General features: G+C 35.2%; 2 protein-coding genes across 6 annotated transcripts in view; both read left to right on the forward strand.

The window, feature by feature from the left end:
- LOC148612922 (toll-like receptor 3) overlaps window positions 1-13385 on the forward strand; it is a 23335-nt gene extending 9950 nt beyond the window's left edge. For 2 of the 3 annotated variants that reach the window (XM_088594830.1, XM_088594829.1), the window contains exons 2-3: window positions 940-3156; window positions 4554-4791. In XM_088594830.1, the coding sequence (XP_088450956.1) occupies window positions 981-3156; window positions 4554-4645 (2268 nt within the window). In that variant the 5' untranslated portion in view covers window positions 940-980 and the 3' untranslated portion in view covers window positions 4646-4791. Of the gene's footprint in view, window positions 1-939; window positions 3157-4553; window positions 4792-12740 lie in introns of those variants that run through there. The other variant, XM_088594831.1, reaches the window with a different exon arrangement.
- Window positions 13386-13989: 604 nt separating this feature from the next.
- LOC148612923 (uncharacterized) lies at window positions 13990-19491 on the forward strand. Of its 3 annotated transcripts, none has more exons than XM_088594833.1 (2): window positions 13990-14125; window positions 16410-18789. In XM_088594833.1, the coding sequence occupies exon 2, from the start codon at window positions 16419-16421 to the stop codon at window positions 18645-18647; it is 2229 nt and encodes a 742-aa protein (XP_088450959.1). In that variant the 5' UTR covers window positions 13990-14125; window positions 16410-16418; the 3' UTR covers window positions 18648-18789. The 3 variants fall into 3 exon arrangements, with proteins under 3 accessions (XP_088450959.1, XP_088450958.1, XP_088450960.1); XM_088594832.1 differs by lacking the exon at window positions 13990-14125 and adding an exon at window positions 14256-14390; XM_088594834.1 differs by lacking the exon at window positions 13990-14125 and adding an exon at window positions 15112-15244 and having other exon boundaries at window positions 16410-19491.
- The last annotated feature ends 225 nt before the right edge of the window (window positions 19492-19716 follow it).

The raw sequence follows: 19716 nt of genomic DNA on the forward strand, positions 1-19716 counted from the left end.
CGTTTTAAAATTGTTACGTCCGAGGTAGTAGGAAAACTACGATACATTGCACAAAATATCAAGTAGACAGTAGGAAGGAAATACAATCATGAAATGGAGAGTAATGACATAGGGAAGGAATCGAACCATATGGCTTACTTATAGGAAGAATGTGTTAAAATCTTAAGCAGCTGTGATAAGTAATTGCTGAGGGAAAAATGCGACGAAACTTTCAAAATATAAAGTAAAAAATAAACAGAGTCCGAGTTGAATTTTCCCGAAAAAAAATCCCACCATAAAGCATTCCTACTGGAAGAATGTGTTAACATTTAAGCCTTAAAGCCGTTGTAATGAGTTTTTACTTAGAAAACTGTGACGGAAAAAATGTTACGCAAACACGGAACGCAGACACATGGTAACACGAAAAAGGGTAAAACAGTGCCCCTCTCCTTCGGACCGGGGTATAAAAAGTGCGTTGGGGAAAACAAACAGTAAGGGAGTAGAGCATGCTCAATATACACTTCATTATGTTAGTATTAAGAGACTGTCCATGTATGACCAGGCAGATCTTATGATATGGGTATTACATGGTAAATTTCCCATCAAATGTTTTGTTACGATGTAATGTTATGATAAATGAAATGTTTTTTTTTATTGCATCAAATTTGGATGACTCAGAATATGTATTCAAAGTTTCATTACAAATCAACTAGTCTAAGATTATGATCGAATCAGAGTTATTTCCATTCATTTTAAACTTTGTAGTGTTTTTTTATGTAATATATTTTATTCTCACCATTTTAGTAAATTACAAAAAAAACATCCATTCTAAAGGAACCACGACTTCGTGACCTCAAATTTTAAACGAAATTTGGCATGTGCCACCCATTGCCCAGGTCTTCCAAGGACATTCTTTAAAGTAAATGCATAAGTAACGGTATTAATTGATTTTTTTTTCAGAGATATATAATATATTCTCGTTGAATGGATGCTCTGTAGATATGCCTATTCTGTTAATTTTCGTTACATTACTGACTTGTGCATTTCCCATTGATGGGTTAAAAAAAGAGAAAATAGATTGTGTTGGAAACAAGACATGTACGTGCCAAATTATTCAACATGGAAGAACAATGCAGTGTCATGGAAATGATAGTATGAACACTATTCCTTGGCTAAGCAAAAACATTTCTACATTAATCATAACATACGGAAATTTTGTACATATAACTAAAGAAACTTTTGCAGCATTAGCAAACAGTTCTGTTAAAAACATTCGCATGACAATTTGTAGGATTACTACTATGACATCAGATGCGTTTTTCAATCTGAGGCAATTGACGGAAATCGATTTATCCCAAAACACCAAATTAGAAGTTTTAAGTGTTGCTAGAAGCCTTAAAAGCTTAGAAAACTCACCAACAATCATAACTTTAATATTTAATCGAATGCATTGGAAATCGTTACCTGAGGATATGTTTGCTGGCTTGGTAAATACAAGCATTAATCAAATTCAGTTAGCCCATAACTACTTCACTAATATAAATAGTAGTATTTTCAGCAAATTGTCTACTCTTCGAGTATTAAATCTAGGATGGACAGGATTGTCCAATAAGGGATGTAACTTTACTGGTTTGTCACAGATAGAAACTTTAAACCTCACAGGAACATGGTTTTACCGTTTTCCTAACTTCTGTGACAATCAAAACAGAACTGTTGTTCCGAACCTTAAGTATCTTTATCTGGACGAAAGTAAAATAGATTCTATCAGTAATTATATAAAATGTCTCGATAGTCTCACAAAGCTCAGTCTAAGTGGATTATCGCTACGGATTCTGTATCCAAACACTTTTTCTGGATTGAAATCATTACAATACCTAAATCTTGGGAATCTTGGATCGCAATTCAGAAGAGTATTGGTGCACGCATTAAACAGCAGTACCCTCACACACTTGATATTTTCGGTAAACGAGAAACAGTTCTTTATTGATAGCAATAACAGAAATTTCAATGCGTCCAAACTGTTTAAATTTTGTCCACAGCTAAATAAATTAGACCTTTCTAAAAATATATTCTCACTGTCGGATAAAACTTGGAACAAAATGCTTTCTCCATTGCAAAAACTGACATTTTTAAAACTCAAAGATACAAAGATCAAGTATATACCTAAAATTGACAAAACTCTACCAAACTTAAGAGAGTTAGATCTATCAAATAACAGAATTTCATCGTGGAATACGGCAATCCACAAAAATCCGTTCTCAGATTTCAGAGCATTGGACTCTTTGATAATGAAGGACAATTTTATCTCCCTTATAAATAAAACGTCATTTCCTGAAAAATGGATGAATGGAACAGGAACATTACGACACTTATTTCTCCAAGGAAATCCTTTTTCCTGTTCTTGCAAGATAAGTTGGTTTCGGGATTGGATGGATACCACAATAAAAAGAAATATAACAACAGACGCAGATCGTTGGAAGTGTTCAATTTCTCAGGATGAATTAAAAAGATATCACCCAGAGAAGACGTTTGAGTGTTTAATGCCATATATCATAACAGCTGTATTGACATTTATTTTCATTTTATTGTTTGCATTTCTTTGCTATGTCTTCAGATTCAAAATCAAGCTTGCCTTGTACAGGTGTACATCCAGGAAGAATGATTATACAGTTCTGCGTGATATAGATTTTGAGTATGACAGTTTCATTGCATACAGTTATAAAGATCTTTGGTGGATTCAAGAACATGCTATTCCACAGCTGGAAGAAAAACACAATCGTGACCTGTGTATTCGAGACAGAGACTTTCAACTAGGTACTGTCTTTTCCAATGCTATTTTTAAAAGCATAAGAGCTAGCAGGAGCGTTCTCTTTCTTTTGACAGATAACTTTGCCAAAGATAAATGGTGCAGGTTTCAACTTGACATTGCAAACTTCATTAACATATGTGAGAGTAACATGATTCAATTCATACCGGTACTGTTACATAAAGAAATCAGCTTTAGAAACATGAACGAAGCACTTTTTCAAATGATAAAACGTGGAGACTGTTTACAGTGGCAACAAGGTGGTTCAGAGGAAAAACTTTTCTGGGTATCTATTTTGGATCGTATTCCAAAAGGTGTGAACAGTCTCGACACCAATTTGTCAGACGAATCAATTGAACTATTTGACTCAGGTATTCAAGATTAATTACAATTCTAAGATTTCTAAGATTTCAGTATGCATTGTTTCCAGAGCAGCATGCTTAATAAACAAACAAACAGTTCGTAGATATACATTTAACTAAAAATAGCAGAAAATAAATTGTAAAGGAATAGAATGTAAAAGGCAACTTGACCATTTGTACCGGTAGGGTAAATGGTCTTCATATTTTAGAAAAAAAAACCATACCTAAATGCTCCTCTCATGTCTGTCGTTATCAAGGTCGGTAGAACCTACAATCTTTCTTAATTTCATTTGAGGTGCGGCTTTCAACTAAAGATTGTAATTTCTTTTGACGACATATAATGTATTAAATTTCACTCGATGAAAGATGACGGGGTACCTTTGTTATAGAGTTTGGATAAAGGTATCAGTTGAACAATTAAAGCTGTGCACAATTTTGCGTGAATTATGTTATTGAGGATTCGTTTCTAAGCAAGTTTATTTTGATGAATAGTTCTGAAATTCATTTGTATTCCACTGATGAAAAATCTGTGTCCATTCATATTGCATTCTTAAACGATGTGTTGAAATATATTAATTTTTTTTAAATATTGAAAGCGAACATAAATGTACAAGCTTAATGCAGCATGCAAATAATTGTTTCCTTTAACTAACCGCTACATCCCTATAGAAATTTTCGGACAATATTCAAATCAAACGTCGCGTAAAAGCAGATCCTTTTCCCGAATTTTCAAGATTCTTGCATTTTCTCAAGCTCAACACAGCAGCAGTCGTTTTTTTCCTTTCTTGCTAACCGCTTCAGACAGGGATTCGAAATTCTCTGACATTCTTCAAATTCAAACGTCGTTTGTCGCGTGAAATCATTCGACTTCGCAAGATTCTTGCATTTTCTCAGAGGACTGTCTGCAGCGTCTATTGTAATATAAAATCCTCATTAAATCTTTTAAAGCCGCTTTAGCTGTCAAATTCAGTTTTGATTTTTAATTTTGAATTTTGCTGATTCAATGAAATAAGTTAGTTGTATTGTCAATGGAAGCAATAAATGTCGATAATACCCACATCATATTATCGATCGTGAAAACAACTTTTTTCTCCAATCAAAGAAGATCGATATCTCTAATCTAATTATTTTTTATGATTACTTCTGAAGAATTTCACTTTAGTTAAAAATAGCAATAACGGATACACATGTAAGTGCATGTCTTGTTTTCACTTCATTTCAACTATTTTTTTTTATTAGTTTTCAAATAAATGATTACAATTACTGACCACATTTGTGCCATATTATATAATTATACGTAAATTACAAAAGGACCCCTGCGTTATATTCCAACTTTTATTGTGTAACGCATTGAGTCCGTCAAAGAAACGGGTCTTCCTTCCCGTTGATTAAGCACTTTCGCTTAGATTTCAGATTTGTTTTAAAGAATCGACCCTTACTGCACATGTCGCCGAAAATTATGCTCACCACTAGATTATGTTGGGCAAGGCGAAAATAAGTATAATTGCCAGTTGTCAACGTTGATATTTAATTCTGCAATAAAGGATGTCGAAAAGACAATCCACTCTGGTGAAAGTCGAAGTGCAGAATGACAATTTAATAAAAGAAAAGTAAAGTCCGTGCAGCGGGAACCTGTTAGCGGAGAGCGGTCCAGTCAACCGTCACATGATGATTATAATAACAATGATTATGATTATGAGATGAAGATGGAATGTATAAGAATATACTCAAAAGTAAATAAGATAATAAACGAAAGTATATTTAGGTATTAAATAAATGTATAACAACCTAAATATAACAACCAAAAATATACCAAAATATATATAAATATTTATACTGTGACATTGTCCCCCCTCAAGAACGAAAATTCGTCCTCGAATTCAAATCAGGTTACATGTTACTGTATAGGTGGCAAGGCCTCGCTACACAGGAAGAGTGTAAAATTATAAAGCATACAAAATAAATGCATAACTAAATATCTAAACGCTCGCCAGTCTATGTTCGTTTTCAGCAATAACGCTAGTTATATGATCAAACCATTTCTGCCCGACATCCGGGGAAGGATGGACACCATCAATCAGCTTAGTATATTTATAGCGTATTTTCCCGTTTTTACATCTCTGGTGAATGTAATTATGTAATAAAGGTGTTGCCACCTTATTCTTAACGTTCAATGCAACAATCCTTTGGTTAAGAGCCAAGAAAACAGCATTAAGCCGTTCTTGCATCTTAGGGTATTGGGTCTCATTAGCCACATATAAAGTTTTACCAACAGATAATCTATGAGTGTTCCATTTCTCAAAGTTTTTGGTAACTATAGTTGCGAAAACTACATGATGACCCATATTCCTGATCCTATTAGACACCATCTCAAGTTTATCCATATAAGTTTTAACGATAACTTCCTCATCAACAACTGTATCAATGTAAGATTCCTCATACTTGGAGTTCTTATCCCTTACCAATTCACATACATCAGAAATACCACAAACAAAATAAACTATCTTTATTCCTTGGGTTAAACTAAGATGCCTCTCAACGTCTTGGAAAATCCTTAAAATTTTCCCACCCGAATATATAAATAAACCACCACAAGCTAAACTTTGTAAACATCTACCACGACTTGAGCAATATACTAAAGAATTCATATCTGAAATAAACAGATTAACCCACTAAAAACAACTGTTAACATATGACAAAAGATTATGAGTAAACGCAAAAGAGTACAGAGGGTAGCAAGGCCTTGCAACTGCCCCCATTACATTTAAAACTATTTATAATACATAAAATCACCATAGCGATCAGGCGGTCTCATAACTCGCCCACTCCTACGAACTACTGGAGCAGGGACCGGTTCAACTTGTGAGCGACCCAAAACATCACTAACCTCAGAAATATGACTTGACGGACTCAACTCAACAGAACTAAATTCATTACTAACTGAACCTGAAACGTTATTAAAAATGCTCGGGGTGGTTGAGATGTTACGATCATGATCAGAAGTACTCATTTCTACCTCCCTTGATAGGTTATACATATCACCCGAACACCTATTCAGCGACGAATCGTGCGCACGATCAGGCTGTGCAATATACAAACTGTCAGGACTAAATTCGTTTGCCAAAGGATTTAATCCTTTAGATTTCGAACGTGTAAATGTGTTAACAGCGACCATAAAATCGTCATCGTCCGATTCCGAATCCGACCCCGATCGATCTGTGTAATTTACGTTTACCTCTGGTTCAACAACACCGGTACCGTTAGTATCCGGACTACGTTTATCTGAAACAGTTGATTTATGCACAGTCTGTTTGTCGTTCTCAAAACAGTGACAGTGAACCAATAGGCAATAATAAATTCCTGTGAACGGTTTTCGTTTGCTTAGAACCGTGTTCCCGTTTAATCAAATATACCTGTTTACCAGCATCAGGCTGCTGTACTACAACAAACGGGCACCGTTCCCATTTGTTGGCGAGTTTATGTTTTCCACGGATACCCACATTCTTTAATAAAACTCTATCACCCGGATGTAAAAAACTCCGAACTTTTCGATCATACCGAGCTTTGTGACGCATTCCCGATTTCTCAGACTCCCGTGTCGCTGTCTTGTAGCTTCTTCAACTTACCGACATAAGTATCGTGCGAACGAACCGAAAGATTATCGGTAGCGGTTCCGAAAAATGCATCCAAAGCTAACCGAGGGTGCCAACCGAACATCAAGAAATGTGGGCTATAACCGGTACTCTCATGACGCGTCGCGTTATACGCGTGTACTAATGGGAGAACATAACTCATCCAATCCGATTTTTGATTATTGTTCAACGTACCGAGCATATTGAAAAGTGTTTGGTTAAATCTTTCCGTTTCCCCATTACCTTGTGGATGGCACGGAGTCGTACGGGACTTCGTTATCCCAGCCAACCTACAGAGCTCAAGAATGACTTAAGATTCAAAGCTACGACCTTGATCACTGTGAAGTCTGGATGGAAACGAATAATATTGGATGAAATTTTCCCAAAGACACTTTGCTGTAGTATATGCAGATTGGTTTTTCGTCGGAATCGCGTATGCAAATCGTGTAAAATGATCTGTCATAACTAGAATATTCTCAAAATCACCCTTTGACATTTCTAATTTCAGAAAATCAAGACATAATAATTCCAATGGCTGGCTAGATTCAATATTAACCATAGAAGCCGACCTCCCATCCTTAGACTTTCTCAAAATACAACTAGGACAAGATGCAACTTTCTCTTCAACCTCCGTCACCATACCAGGCCAATAGAACCTAGACTGAACCAAATATAATGTACGGTCCCGGCTTTGGTGACCAACATCGTCATGTAACCCGCGTAAAGCTATCTCACGATATACACGTGGTAAAACTAGCTGCCTTACCTTTTCACCTTTCAAATCACACGTTCTATCAAGAACTCCGTCTGATAGTGTCAGCTTATTCCAATCATTTAGTAACCTTCTTACCTCCCTTTGTTTTTTAGCTAAGTGTCGTTTTGATGGTTTATGACCAGTCAAAAATATTTCAATCACCTGTGCCAAACAATTATCTGACCTTTGCTCATCTGACCAATTTATATCACTTAAACTAGGATCATGGTCAATGTCACACCCTAGAGTGTCTAAGTCTCTGAAATCTGAAACTACTGAGGACAAGCAAACAGCTTTTACAACCTTTTCATCAATAATGGAACCTATGCCTTTATTACCTTCATTCTTCGAATTAAGCCGAGATAATGCATCACAATCAATGCTTGATTTACCAGATCTATAGGTGATAGTGAAATCAAAATCAGCCAACAATGCTATCCATCGCTGAGACGTAGCATCAAGTTTAGCTTTTCCGAGCACATAAGTCAGCGGATTATTATCGGTTCTGACTTCGAAGCGGTTACCAACTAAATAATCGTGAAATTTATCCGTGACGGCCCATTTCAAAGCCAGAAACTCGCGTTTATGTGCCGGATATGACTTCTCTGCCTCCCGTAAGCTTCTACTAGCGTATACGATCACGCGCTCGTGTCCGTCTTGCTTCTGGTATAAAATTGCGCCCAAACCGTCACCGCTCGCAGTGTACGATAAATGGTAGCATATAATCAGCATACGCAAGAATAGGGGGATTCATCAACCTATGTATTAACTCATCTCGAGCTTTCTGTTCTGCAGCAGTCCACTTCCACGGTATTTTACTCTTAATCTTAGACCGACCTTTCTGTTTCTTCCCGGACGGATGCCCTATTAGCAGATCATTCAAGGGTTTAGCTATCTTGCTATAATCCTTGACAAACTTCCGGTAGAAGGAAGTAAACCCTAAAAACCGTCGTAACTCTCTGACATTAGTAATTTCAGGCCAGTTCTGCACGGCCGATAATTTCTCATCATCCAGTTTAATACCATCAACTGATACTACAAAACCAAGGTATTTTACCTCAGTCTGGAAAAATACGCACTTACTACCCTTCAGTTTAAGACCATTGTCACTGAGACAACGAAACATTCGCTCTAGCCTAGAAAAATGTTCATCCACCGACCTGGAGAAAACTATAATATCATCAAGAAAAACAAGACAGTCACGTAAATGCAGTTCCCCCATGCATTTTTCTATCATTCTCTGGAAACATGCAACAGCATTTGTAAGACCAAATGGGAGCCGATTGCATTCGTAAAATCCAAGCGGACCGACCCGAAACGCTGTTTTATGCTTGTCTTCCTCCCTAATTCCACACTGCCAATAGGCCGACCGCAGATCAAATTTGGTAAAATAAGTCGCTCCAGCCAGACTCTCAAACGTCTCGTCTACTCGAGCTGTAGGATATGCGTCGCGAATAGTTCGACTATTCCATTTCCGAAAATCAATGCAGAATCTAAGAGAGTTGTCTTTCTTCCGAACAAGGACAACGTTACTCGAGAACGGACTATTAGATTCCCGTATCGCACCCGCGTCTAATATCTCTCGAAGATGTTGCCGAACTTCCTCAAACATTCCCGGAGGGATACGTCGGTACGGTTCCTTAAATGGTGTCTCGTCATGAAGCTTGATTTGTAAAACCGAGATCAGTAGGACCGGTCGAAAACACCGATTTCCATTTCTCAATCATACTAATCAGACGCGATTTAATTTCATCTGGTAAGGCATTGTCAATATTCCAACTTAATTCCTTCAACATATCCGCTATTTTACCAGCATCTGACTTTTTAGCCGATTCTCGCACTAAATCCGGAGTATGATTGAAAGGATCGACGTGTTGTATAACTTTGATTTCACTAGCACTACATAATACAGACGTCGGTTTTATTTGAATTGCTTTAGCTGTCATGTTACAAATTCTAACAGGAATTCTACACTTACCTTCCTTCTTCAATGAAACAACTCTAGGACAAACTACAACTCCATCAAAGGAAGATTTTTCTGAGTTTTCAGTAACAACAGTAACTCCAGCCTTACTTGCATTACATACCATACCCGAGATTGTCATGGAAGCTCTAGGCTTTAGGGTAACAACCTTTTTGTTAATCGAGTTTACACTACTCAAACAATTCCTTGCAAGAGAAGACAGGGCTGTGTCCCATTCTTTCGGCAAAATAGAATCATCAGACATATTGGACTTGCAAATATTCAATAAATTTGTCCCAAGTACTAACGGAACATGACTGTTATACTCCGTTGAAGCAACCACTAGCATGGGAACAGGAGAAGAAGTCCCTTCTAAATATGGAATTTCCAGAACTACCTCTACATTGCCTAAATAAGGTAAACGATCACCATTAGCTACACTAACTGTCAATAAATCATCAACCTTTTTCAAAGTTGGACAAGGTTTCAACCTGCTTAACAACGGTTCAGCAATAGTTGAAATCATACTTCCACTGTCAAGAAGTGCCTTGCATTTTACTTGATTGACTATGACATCACTTTCATTGGCATTGCCAACTAACCTTTCAAATAAATCACCATTTACAGGGCTTGTATCAAAATCAGTAGAGTCCCCAATTCGTCCTTCATTCAAGACTCCTACCCGTTTAAAGACGGTTTACTGTTCTGTTGACCCTGAACCTGAGATTGTTGGTTGAATGACCACGTCGGTTCGAACTACTTCTACCTCTATTATTTTTATAGCCACCCGATGGCCATATCTCTGCGCGTTACCACGATTGTGATTACCGTAGGCATTCTGAGGAACATTATTCTGTTCTTTGAGATTCTTGAGTTCGGTTTCTATCGACTCCATGCGAGTACCGATCTGATCAATTTTCTTAACCAGATCCGAAATCGACTTGGAATCAGTAGACATCGAGCTATGTTGAACACCTTTTCTGGAAGATGCAATATTTTCATTTCTCGAAGATATGCCCAACATAATCTAATGGTGAGCATAATTTCCGTCCAAAATGTCGCCGGAAATTATGCTCACCACTAGATTATGTTGGGCAAGGCGAAAATAAGTATAATTGCCAGTTGTCAACGATGATATTTAATTCTGCAATAAAGGATGTCGAAAAGACAATCCACTCTGGTGAAAGTACAGAATGACAATTTAATAAAAGAAAAGTAAAGTCCGTGCAGCGGGAACCTGTTAGCGGAGAGCGGTCCCGTCAACCGTCACATGGTGATTACAATAACAATGATTATGATTATCAGATGAAGATGGAATGTATAGGAATATGCACGGGATAAGGCCACCAGAAATTACATACGTGCGAATTTGATCCAGGTCGACTTTTTGTCTTGCAAGAAAATATATGTAACGACACCTATTTCATGTATTTTATGCATTTTATTTGTGGATATCAAATGAAATTATGAAGGAAAAGTACAATTTAGTGAAAAAATAATTCAAAGTTAAGACATGTTTCAACATTAATAAAAAATTACGAAAATGACAGCTAAAGCAGCCTTAAATCATCTATATTTAATCTAAATATGAGAATTTCTTTTTAACTTTTGTTAAATTTTTGTATTGAAACAAACTGAATAATGGTAATTTATGGCATAGTGAACAAAGAGTAATCAAGGGAACCAAGGGTTTAGCGGAAATCAAAAGAATGTAATCCAGGGACAAAGACCAGACATGGAAAACAGACATACACAATAAAGAACATAAAATACCTAAAATAATACATACAAAGTAACAAAAGTAAATGAGAAACCCGGACTCCACTAAAAACTGGGAGCATAGACCAGGTGTACCGGTTGGGTAAGCGTTCTCAGCTTTTCTAGAAACGTCCGCCGTGTTGCTCATAAAAAAGTCAAGTCCGGGGTAGACGAAAGAGGAAAGAAAAACTATGACACGTTGAACAAATCAATTTTCATGGTGCACAAAGGTGCAAATGTACAATTTGAAATATGTTCAGGATCTGTTATATATATCTAAGGCTCAGATGCATGTCCGGTTCTACAAAGGCGTCCGATTTTTATGAGGGTTAAAGTAAAGGGTGCCAATCATCATAAATCCCCTCCATGAAACCTATAAGTAGTTGAAATTAACATTTGAGTTAGCAGGTACAAAGGTAACAAGTTCCTGAATTGGTCGAAGCAGAATTTGCTGTTATGTATTGAGATAGGAATTAACTGTTTAACTGCAATTTTATAAGATATTCATGCGCAAAAAGAGAAAATCAAATATCAAAGGCAAAACCCGAATTGGACCCTTTCCTTTTTGAATAGCAAGGCCATTTAAAAAATGACAAACGACTGAGCTGGTCTGTGAATATTTTGCTTTAGATATTTAATTGCATTTACGTCTTGAGACTTTTGCAATTTTAATTAAAGGGTTAAAACAAACCGAGGGTGAAGCTTGGTATACCATTTCGATAGTGCTATTTGACTACATGTACCAACAGAATCAAAGAAATAGGAGAAGTGTTTCCATATCATGTTGGTAAATTGCGTTATAATGTCATTGACATGCACTGAAAACGATAATTTCAAGGGCAGATTACTCCGTCAAAACATTTTTCTACCATTCCGTCGAATAATTTCTTAGCAAACCCAGTGATGCAGAGATCAAATGATGTTCTTTTCAGATAAAGAAACCATTATATTGTCAGATCGGCGGGGTTTTGACATGCATATTTCTTATTTTTCCCAATTTCGCCCGATTTTTACAAGAACTTTTACTCAATATTTAGCTGAAATTTCGACGTCAAAGTGAAAATGTGTAGATTGTGTTTTAAACAACAACAAAGCTAAATAGTCTGTCGTTAAAAAGTTGTACGATATTGAGATAAGCAATTTTAAAAAAGTCGAAATTCTGTAAAAGGTCGTTTCTAATCTATATATACATTTTAAAGTCACATTCTGTACAAACTGACTTTCGATTAATTTTGAAGCCATTAATTTGTATTAATTTGTAAAACTAACTTAAAATATCAATTAAGAACGTACAAATATTAAATTTTTGTAAAGTTGTTTTTACACGGGTGAACATTACATGGAACATTAACTCCTAAGCCAAAAACGTCTGTTTCGTTGTTAATCAACGTGATTTGTATATAAAGAACATTAATTGTTCGCTAATTTATGATAAAATATTGTTTTGTACATGTAATTTTAAGTCCAATATATTTTTTACTTACAGGAAAAGTCGACGTGAACATATGACAAAGATCGTGCCTACCAAGTCAGACTTATCAGTTTATTTAGATATCTCTCAAGAAGACAAAAATAATAACAGATTTTTGAGAGGTTACGTGTTGAAACGAATGTCAGTACATGCAGAGCTATGTATCAGTCAGGAATATGAGTTCTGGCATAATTTGTATGTCTTGTATTAAGATGACAAGCGATATCCTCATAACTTAAATTGGGATATAAAAGTTATTACTTTCATCAAAATACTACATGATGGGCCCATCAAAACCAAAAGCGATATATTTCACCTAATCAATGATGTTGTTTCCGAGTACTTGAGTACTCGCGAGTATCATGACATATTACTCGAGTTTAAATATCATATCATTTGCCATCCCTACAAATAACCATAACTTTCTTTGAGAGATTGAGGAAACACAATAAGATATCGAGTACCAATGAAGTCAAGCTTTAACGAGTGTGTGGAACTTGTTTATATCTATATCTCAACTTTGTTTTCGTGACGAGTAATAAGGGGAAAAAAACGAAGAAATGATTTAAGTTGCAGAATATATTATCGAAATTTATTTCACAAGGAATATTCGATAATTCACCGACATTAAATAAATAATAAATCGTTTTTATAGTACCAGAGAGTGCATAAGTTTCACGTTTTCTTTGAAATGTAGATTATATGTATAAATGTGTTACATTAATCTAGGTTGCTTTCAACTTTAAATATTTTTCACAAAACCATCGTATTTGAAGTGATCCCGCCATACGTTCAACTTGTTTCTACTTACTGTAAAAGTACTTTAATTCGTGGATACCAGTTCTCGTGGATTCGGCAAGAAACACAAGTACGAGTACTCTTTTCACTGTACACATCAATGGGAATCTAATATTCGTTGGGAACCACATTTCGTTGTTTTACCTTCCCACGAAAGCCACGAAAATTGGCACCCCACGGACAATAGTTCTTTCACAGTATGAAAAATTGATACTGTCTGTGTATTTTTTTTCGACGAGATAAAATATTGATTGATCACACATTGCATAGTTTGTATGACATTTCCTTCTCAGGTAACATACATTTGAAAAGCCAATGGCAAAATAGGTCAGCTTTTTCTAATTAAGATAGAGGAAGACGGTAAGAATAGAAAGAAAACTTACAGACATCAAACTCCGTGTATACGACTAGAAAGTGGAAACAGGAAACCTAGTAGATCTTCATACAGAATGTAGACAACAGAATGAAAATAATAAACTTATAATAAGGAAAGCAAGACAGCAGAAAAACACTTAAACAAGTGCAATGTTAAATGGAGTGACATAAGATGCTCTTGCAATGTAAGCATGTTCTGCGCTACTAGCGACTCTGACACAATGCAAGTAAGTTAAATTCGGTAAATGTCAAATTCGGTGGGTTGTCTTCCCGATGAGACGTGTAATCTAATTGGAGATGTCTTGTCACATAAGTGAGATAGAACACTTATTCGGCCAATCAAAGGTAACGACGACAATGATATCAACAAAGTTTGAACATACTACTGTCTTTAAAGTGTATTTGACGATATCCTTGTTCTTACAAGGAAGTCAGTGTACAAATCACATGCACGACAATAACTGTGAAATGCTTACTCCATATACTAGAAAGGTTGGTATATTGCTACTTAAAGGGGGAAGTTTGCAATTAGAAAGTCACAATTACGATGTTTGTCGTAGTTTCCACATCAAACATCCTGCATCATCTATGTTTAGATAAGGCCTTGGTATGAAGCAGAACTGATTAGATGCCTCTTTATTTTTTTCATTGGCAATTGAATAGACAAAATTTTAGTAATTGTTATAATTAGAATTATTCTGAGATAATTCACCCTCATAACAGACACTGGAATTGAAGGAATCAAATATGATTATGCTCCATACCAAGGCATGCCAACACCACTACAGTTTACGTAAATGATTTTCATAGTAAAACTTACAATAGATTCCAAAATATCTTTGAAATAAAAATTTGTATAAAAATTAAAAGATCATGAGACAAAGATAGCGCAGCAATGAAGTCAATGCAATTAGTCGAACTATATCAGTAGTGTGTAGGAATAAGTTTGCAAATTTTTTAAATATTATTTTAAAGGTTCATTGTTATCGTATATGGAACAACAAGTTTCTGGTTTTCATTCTAGGAATTACCAAAGAAACGCAATCGTCTAATTCACGGTATTATTTTCAAATCTTTCTTAAATGTTCAAAGTTCATAGTTTTTTCGACCACAAGTCGTGGAAATTTCCATAACAAATCGAGAGAAAAAAAACACAGAAGAGATACAAACGCATATTTCATACAAAACATTGATTTGAGGGTAAACATAATGCGTAATACAACAGAAACATAGCAGGCCTATTTATAACAAGATATATTGGAAGTTTAAATCTTAAGTGGGTTTGATCACAAGGAAGTGATTGTATTTGATTCACATGGCTATTTCTTATTCACTTTATTAACAATGTAAGTTCATGTTAAGATTTATTTTGATTAATTTAATTCATCATTGGGATCATTGAATTATTGATCTTATCAGTAATAATGACAAGCAGCGTATATTTAATAGTATTTTTTTGATTCTTACAATTTTTGTAGGTTTTTACGATTCAGTCAAATTTCTAACATCAATCTACAAAAAAGTATCATTGAGTATGCTTTGGTAGGAAATTCAAATGGCTATGTAAACTTGAGTGGAATAATAATTAAGAGAACCAAGATTCTAGCGGAAATCCAAAGAATGTAATCCAGGGACAAAATCCAGACATGGAAAACAGACAAACACAGCAAAAACATAAAGTTACAAAAATAAAACGCAGAAAGTAGCAGCATATATTTAATAGTATTTTTTATTGTTACAATTTTTGTAGGTTTTTACGATTCAGTCAAATTTCTAACATCAATCTACAAAAAAAGTATCATTGAGTATGCTTTGGTAGGAAATTCAAATGGCTATGTAAACTTGAGTGGAATAATAATCAAGGGAACCAAGATTCTAGCGGAAATCCAAAGAATGTAATCCAGGGACAAAATCCAGACATAGAAAACAGACAAACACAACACAAACATAAAGTTACAAAAATAAAACACAGAAAGTAACAAAGTAAATGTGCAACTCGGACTCCACTAAATACTGGGAGCATGGACCAGGTGCAACGGCAGGACAAGCGTCCTCTGCTTTTCTAGAAACATCCACAGAGTTACTCAGAAAAAGTCAAGTCTGGAGTAGACAAAGGTGGAAAGGAAAACTATGACACGTTGAGCAAATCAGATGGATACACCGTAACGATCCACGAGTTAATGATGACGACCATAAAACTTGTGTAGTGATGACGTCATTCTTGTAGCAACATAACCCTGTTCAAGAAGCCTAGCGCGATGGAGAAATTAGTAACGTCTTTATTGTTATAGTTTTAAAGTTAATTCATACGTAGCTAGTACTCAAGGAGAGTCCATTTGTCTGTAACTTAGGTATAACCAAGCACACCATTTAAGGTATTAAATATTTTATACATAGGTGTAAAATGTTTAAAATAACATTTACACCAAGCTAAATGTAAATGCTCCAATCTGTCAATTTTTTTCGATTGTGAAATAACATTTTAGAAACTAATATTTATATCTTTTGCAGTACAACTAAATGTTCCGGATTATAGGAAATAGATATCCTTTATATGTGACTGTTCTGATGAGTATATTTCTGGTACTTAAGTGCACTTCGTCTATTGAATGTTTTAAAAAGACAAAACAAAATTATAATGAAAACAAGACTTGGAGATGCACGATTGCCAAGAATGGTAAAACAATGCGATGCTACGGGAATGGTACCATGAACACTATTCCTGTGGCAAAGAACAATAATATATCTAGGTTAGTTATAATATATGGAAGTTTTATTAATGTAACCAAGCAAACGTTTGCACCAGTAGCAAAAAGTTCCGTTAAGCATTTACACATGAACATTTGTAAAATCAAAACGTTGACGTCGGATGCGTTTTTTTATTTGAAAGAATTATATACTATCGATCTATCTCAAAATATCGATTTAAATGTTACATATGTTGCTAAAAGTCTCCATTCCTTGGGCAACTCATCTTCGATAAAAGCAATTATATTTAATAAAATGCGATGGACATGGTTTCCAGAGAAAATGTTTGATGGCTTGATAAATACAAGCGTAAATGAAATTCAGTTATCACACAACTTCTTCACGACCATTAATTGTAGTATTTTTGGAAGGTTGACTACTCTTAGAAATCTTTCCCTTGGATGGACAGGCTTATCCGACAATGGTAGTAGTTTCAGTGGTTTGTCGCAGATACAAAAACTCGACTTATCTGGAACTTGGTTCAGTCGTTTTCCTGACTTTTGTGATCGTCGGAATACGTCTGTTGTACACAATTTAAAGGAACTGTATCTTGACAACAGCAAAATAAATTCAATAAGTTGCATAATTAATTGTCTGGACAGTCTACAACGTCTAAATCTCAGTGGGTTATCGTTAAGGATTCTTTATCCAAACATTTTTTCCAGATTGAAATCGTTACAATCATTAAAATTGGCGAACCTTGGATCACAATTCAGGAAAGTCATGGTATCTTCTTTTAATAGCAGTACCCTACAATCTCTCACGTTCTCAATAAATTCGAAACATTTTTTCAGAGACAAAAACAATCGAAATTTTAATGCATCGTATTTATTTACACATTGCAAACAGTTACACCATTTGGATATGTCGTATAATAGTTTCTTGCTGTTGGGAAAAACCTGGAATGCTATGCTTTCTCCATTACAGAATTTAACAACTTTAAGTCTTAAGGACACACAAATAAACAATATACCAAAAATTGATAAAACGTTACCGGGTTTGAAATATCTAGATCTTTCTAATAATAAAATATCATCTTGGGTCGAGATGGAACAAACAAACCCTTTCTCTGGTTTCCGAAACTTACGTATTTTGAATCTAAAGAATAATCTTATATCACTCATAAACAAAACATCATTTCCGGAAAAATGGATGGACGGAACGGGAACATTGAGGAAACTAATTCTTTCAGGAAATCCATTTTCATGTACTTGTAAATTAAGCTGGTTTCGAGATTGGATGGATACTGCCATATACACAAATGTATCAACAGACCAAAATGAATGGCAGTGTTCTATTTCCAGAAACTCTCTGAAATCATATCACCCGGATCAATCATTTGAATGTTTAATGCCATATGTCATAACAGCTGTATTGACATTTATTTTCATTTTACTGTTGGGATTCATTTGCTATATCTTAAGATTTAAAATCAAGCTTGCCTGGTACAGGTGTACGTCTAGAAAGAAGGATTATACAATTCTGTGTGATATAGATTTTAAGTACGACAGTTTTATTGTGTACAGCTATGAAGATCTTTGGTGGATTCAACAATACGCTATTCCACAGTTAGAAGAAAATAATAACCGTAACATATGTATTCGAGATAGAGACTTTCGGCTTGGGACAGTATTTTCCAATGCAATAATCAGAAACATAAGAGCTAGCAGGAGCGTTCTCTTTCTTTTGTCTGATAACTTTGCCAAGGACAAATGGTGTAGGTTTCAAATGGACATAACGAACTGTATTAACATATGTGAGAGTAACATGATCAAGGTCATACCGGTTATGTTACATCAAGAGGTCAGCTTTAAAAACATGAATGAAGAACTTTTTCAAATAATAAAACACCAGGATTACATACAGTGGCAACAAGGTGGTTCAAAGAAAAAACTTTTCTGGATATCTATTTTAGAGCATATTCCGAAAGGTGTGAACATGCTCGAGACCAGTTTCAGTGATGGGTCAGTTCAACTTAGTGATTCCGGTATATACCAATAATTGCACTTTTAAATTCTTTTGATTTGACAAAAAAAAAGGATATATATGCCACCTTGATGTAGGGCGAGTTTAAGGCAGGGCCATCTCTTTTCAAGTTTTATGCATTAAAATAAATAAATTGATAACATTATATGCATCATAGAATTGTTCAAGAACAGTTACAAGTGATCTCCACATTGTATCCTTCCCCTAAATTGACAACTATGATTTTTGATGGATTCTACAAATTCAAGCCAAAAGACGAAACGTGCTTTGATATGTTGGCAGTACAGTATCTATAAAGGCAAAGACAATATTACCGAACTCATAATCACGAATCGGAGGCCAAATAAATAATACATGAATTGGCAAAGTCGAATGTAAACTGGAAAGATGAAAATCTATCTCTGCTGTGTGACAAATTGTCCTGGATCCAGTTCTTCAGATACTAATCATGCCCGATATATTTAACTTCCAATGTAATACTCGCTAACACTAGACGTGACTTTGCATGGATATCTGTTATATAGTTTATGTTTTTTTGTTTGTTAAGAGGGACCACGTTTAGATATTCAAGGCCATAATTAACTAAAGAACGGCGACTTTGTATACTTTTATATATCACGTCAGTGTTAGCAGAATGTATCTCTTCCTCCCATGTAATACATTGCTTTATTACTTAGACGAACGTTTTTGAAAGCAAAAACAGTAGAAGTGCATTGTCTCATGTTTATAGCAAAATCCCTTTTTGCTTATTTAGTGTTTTGTTTGTTTTCATTTCATTTATATAGGTACATGTATACCATCGCCTGTCACACAGAAACCTCAGCATTAAGGCAAATTACATTATTTATTGTTCTAGTAATATTTAGCAAGCATCGAAGTTGCACTACCGAAAGTAACCCTTAATTTTGTTAAATAAGATCAATTGTTGGCCCTCCTGCTTAATGTTTCTCTCTTTTATTTTGATTTATACACGTAATAAAAGGAGTTTGGAGTTCAGAAAAAAAAGCCACATATGTCTTTTTTACTCTTCAATTTACTCTTTAATTGATGTTTTAAAATAATTATTTCAGGGAAGAGCTAAAGG

This window comes from Perna viridis, chromosome 7 (assembly GCF_037379345.1).
Source record: "Perna viridis isolate PV_CMFRI_1.1 ecotype Kerala chromosome 7, ASM3737934v1, whole genome shotgun sequence".
Classification (NCBI taxonomy): domain Eukaryota; kingdom Metazoa; phylum Mollusca; class Bivalvia; order Mytilida; family Mytilidae; genus Perna; species Perna viridis.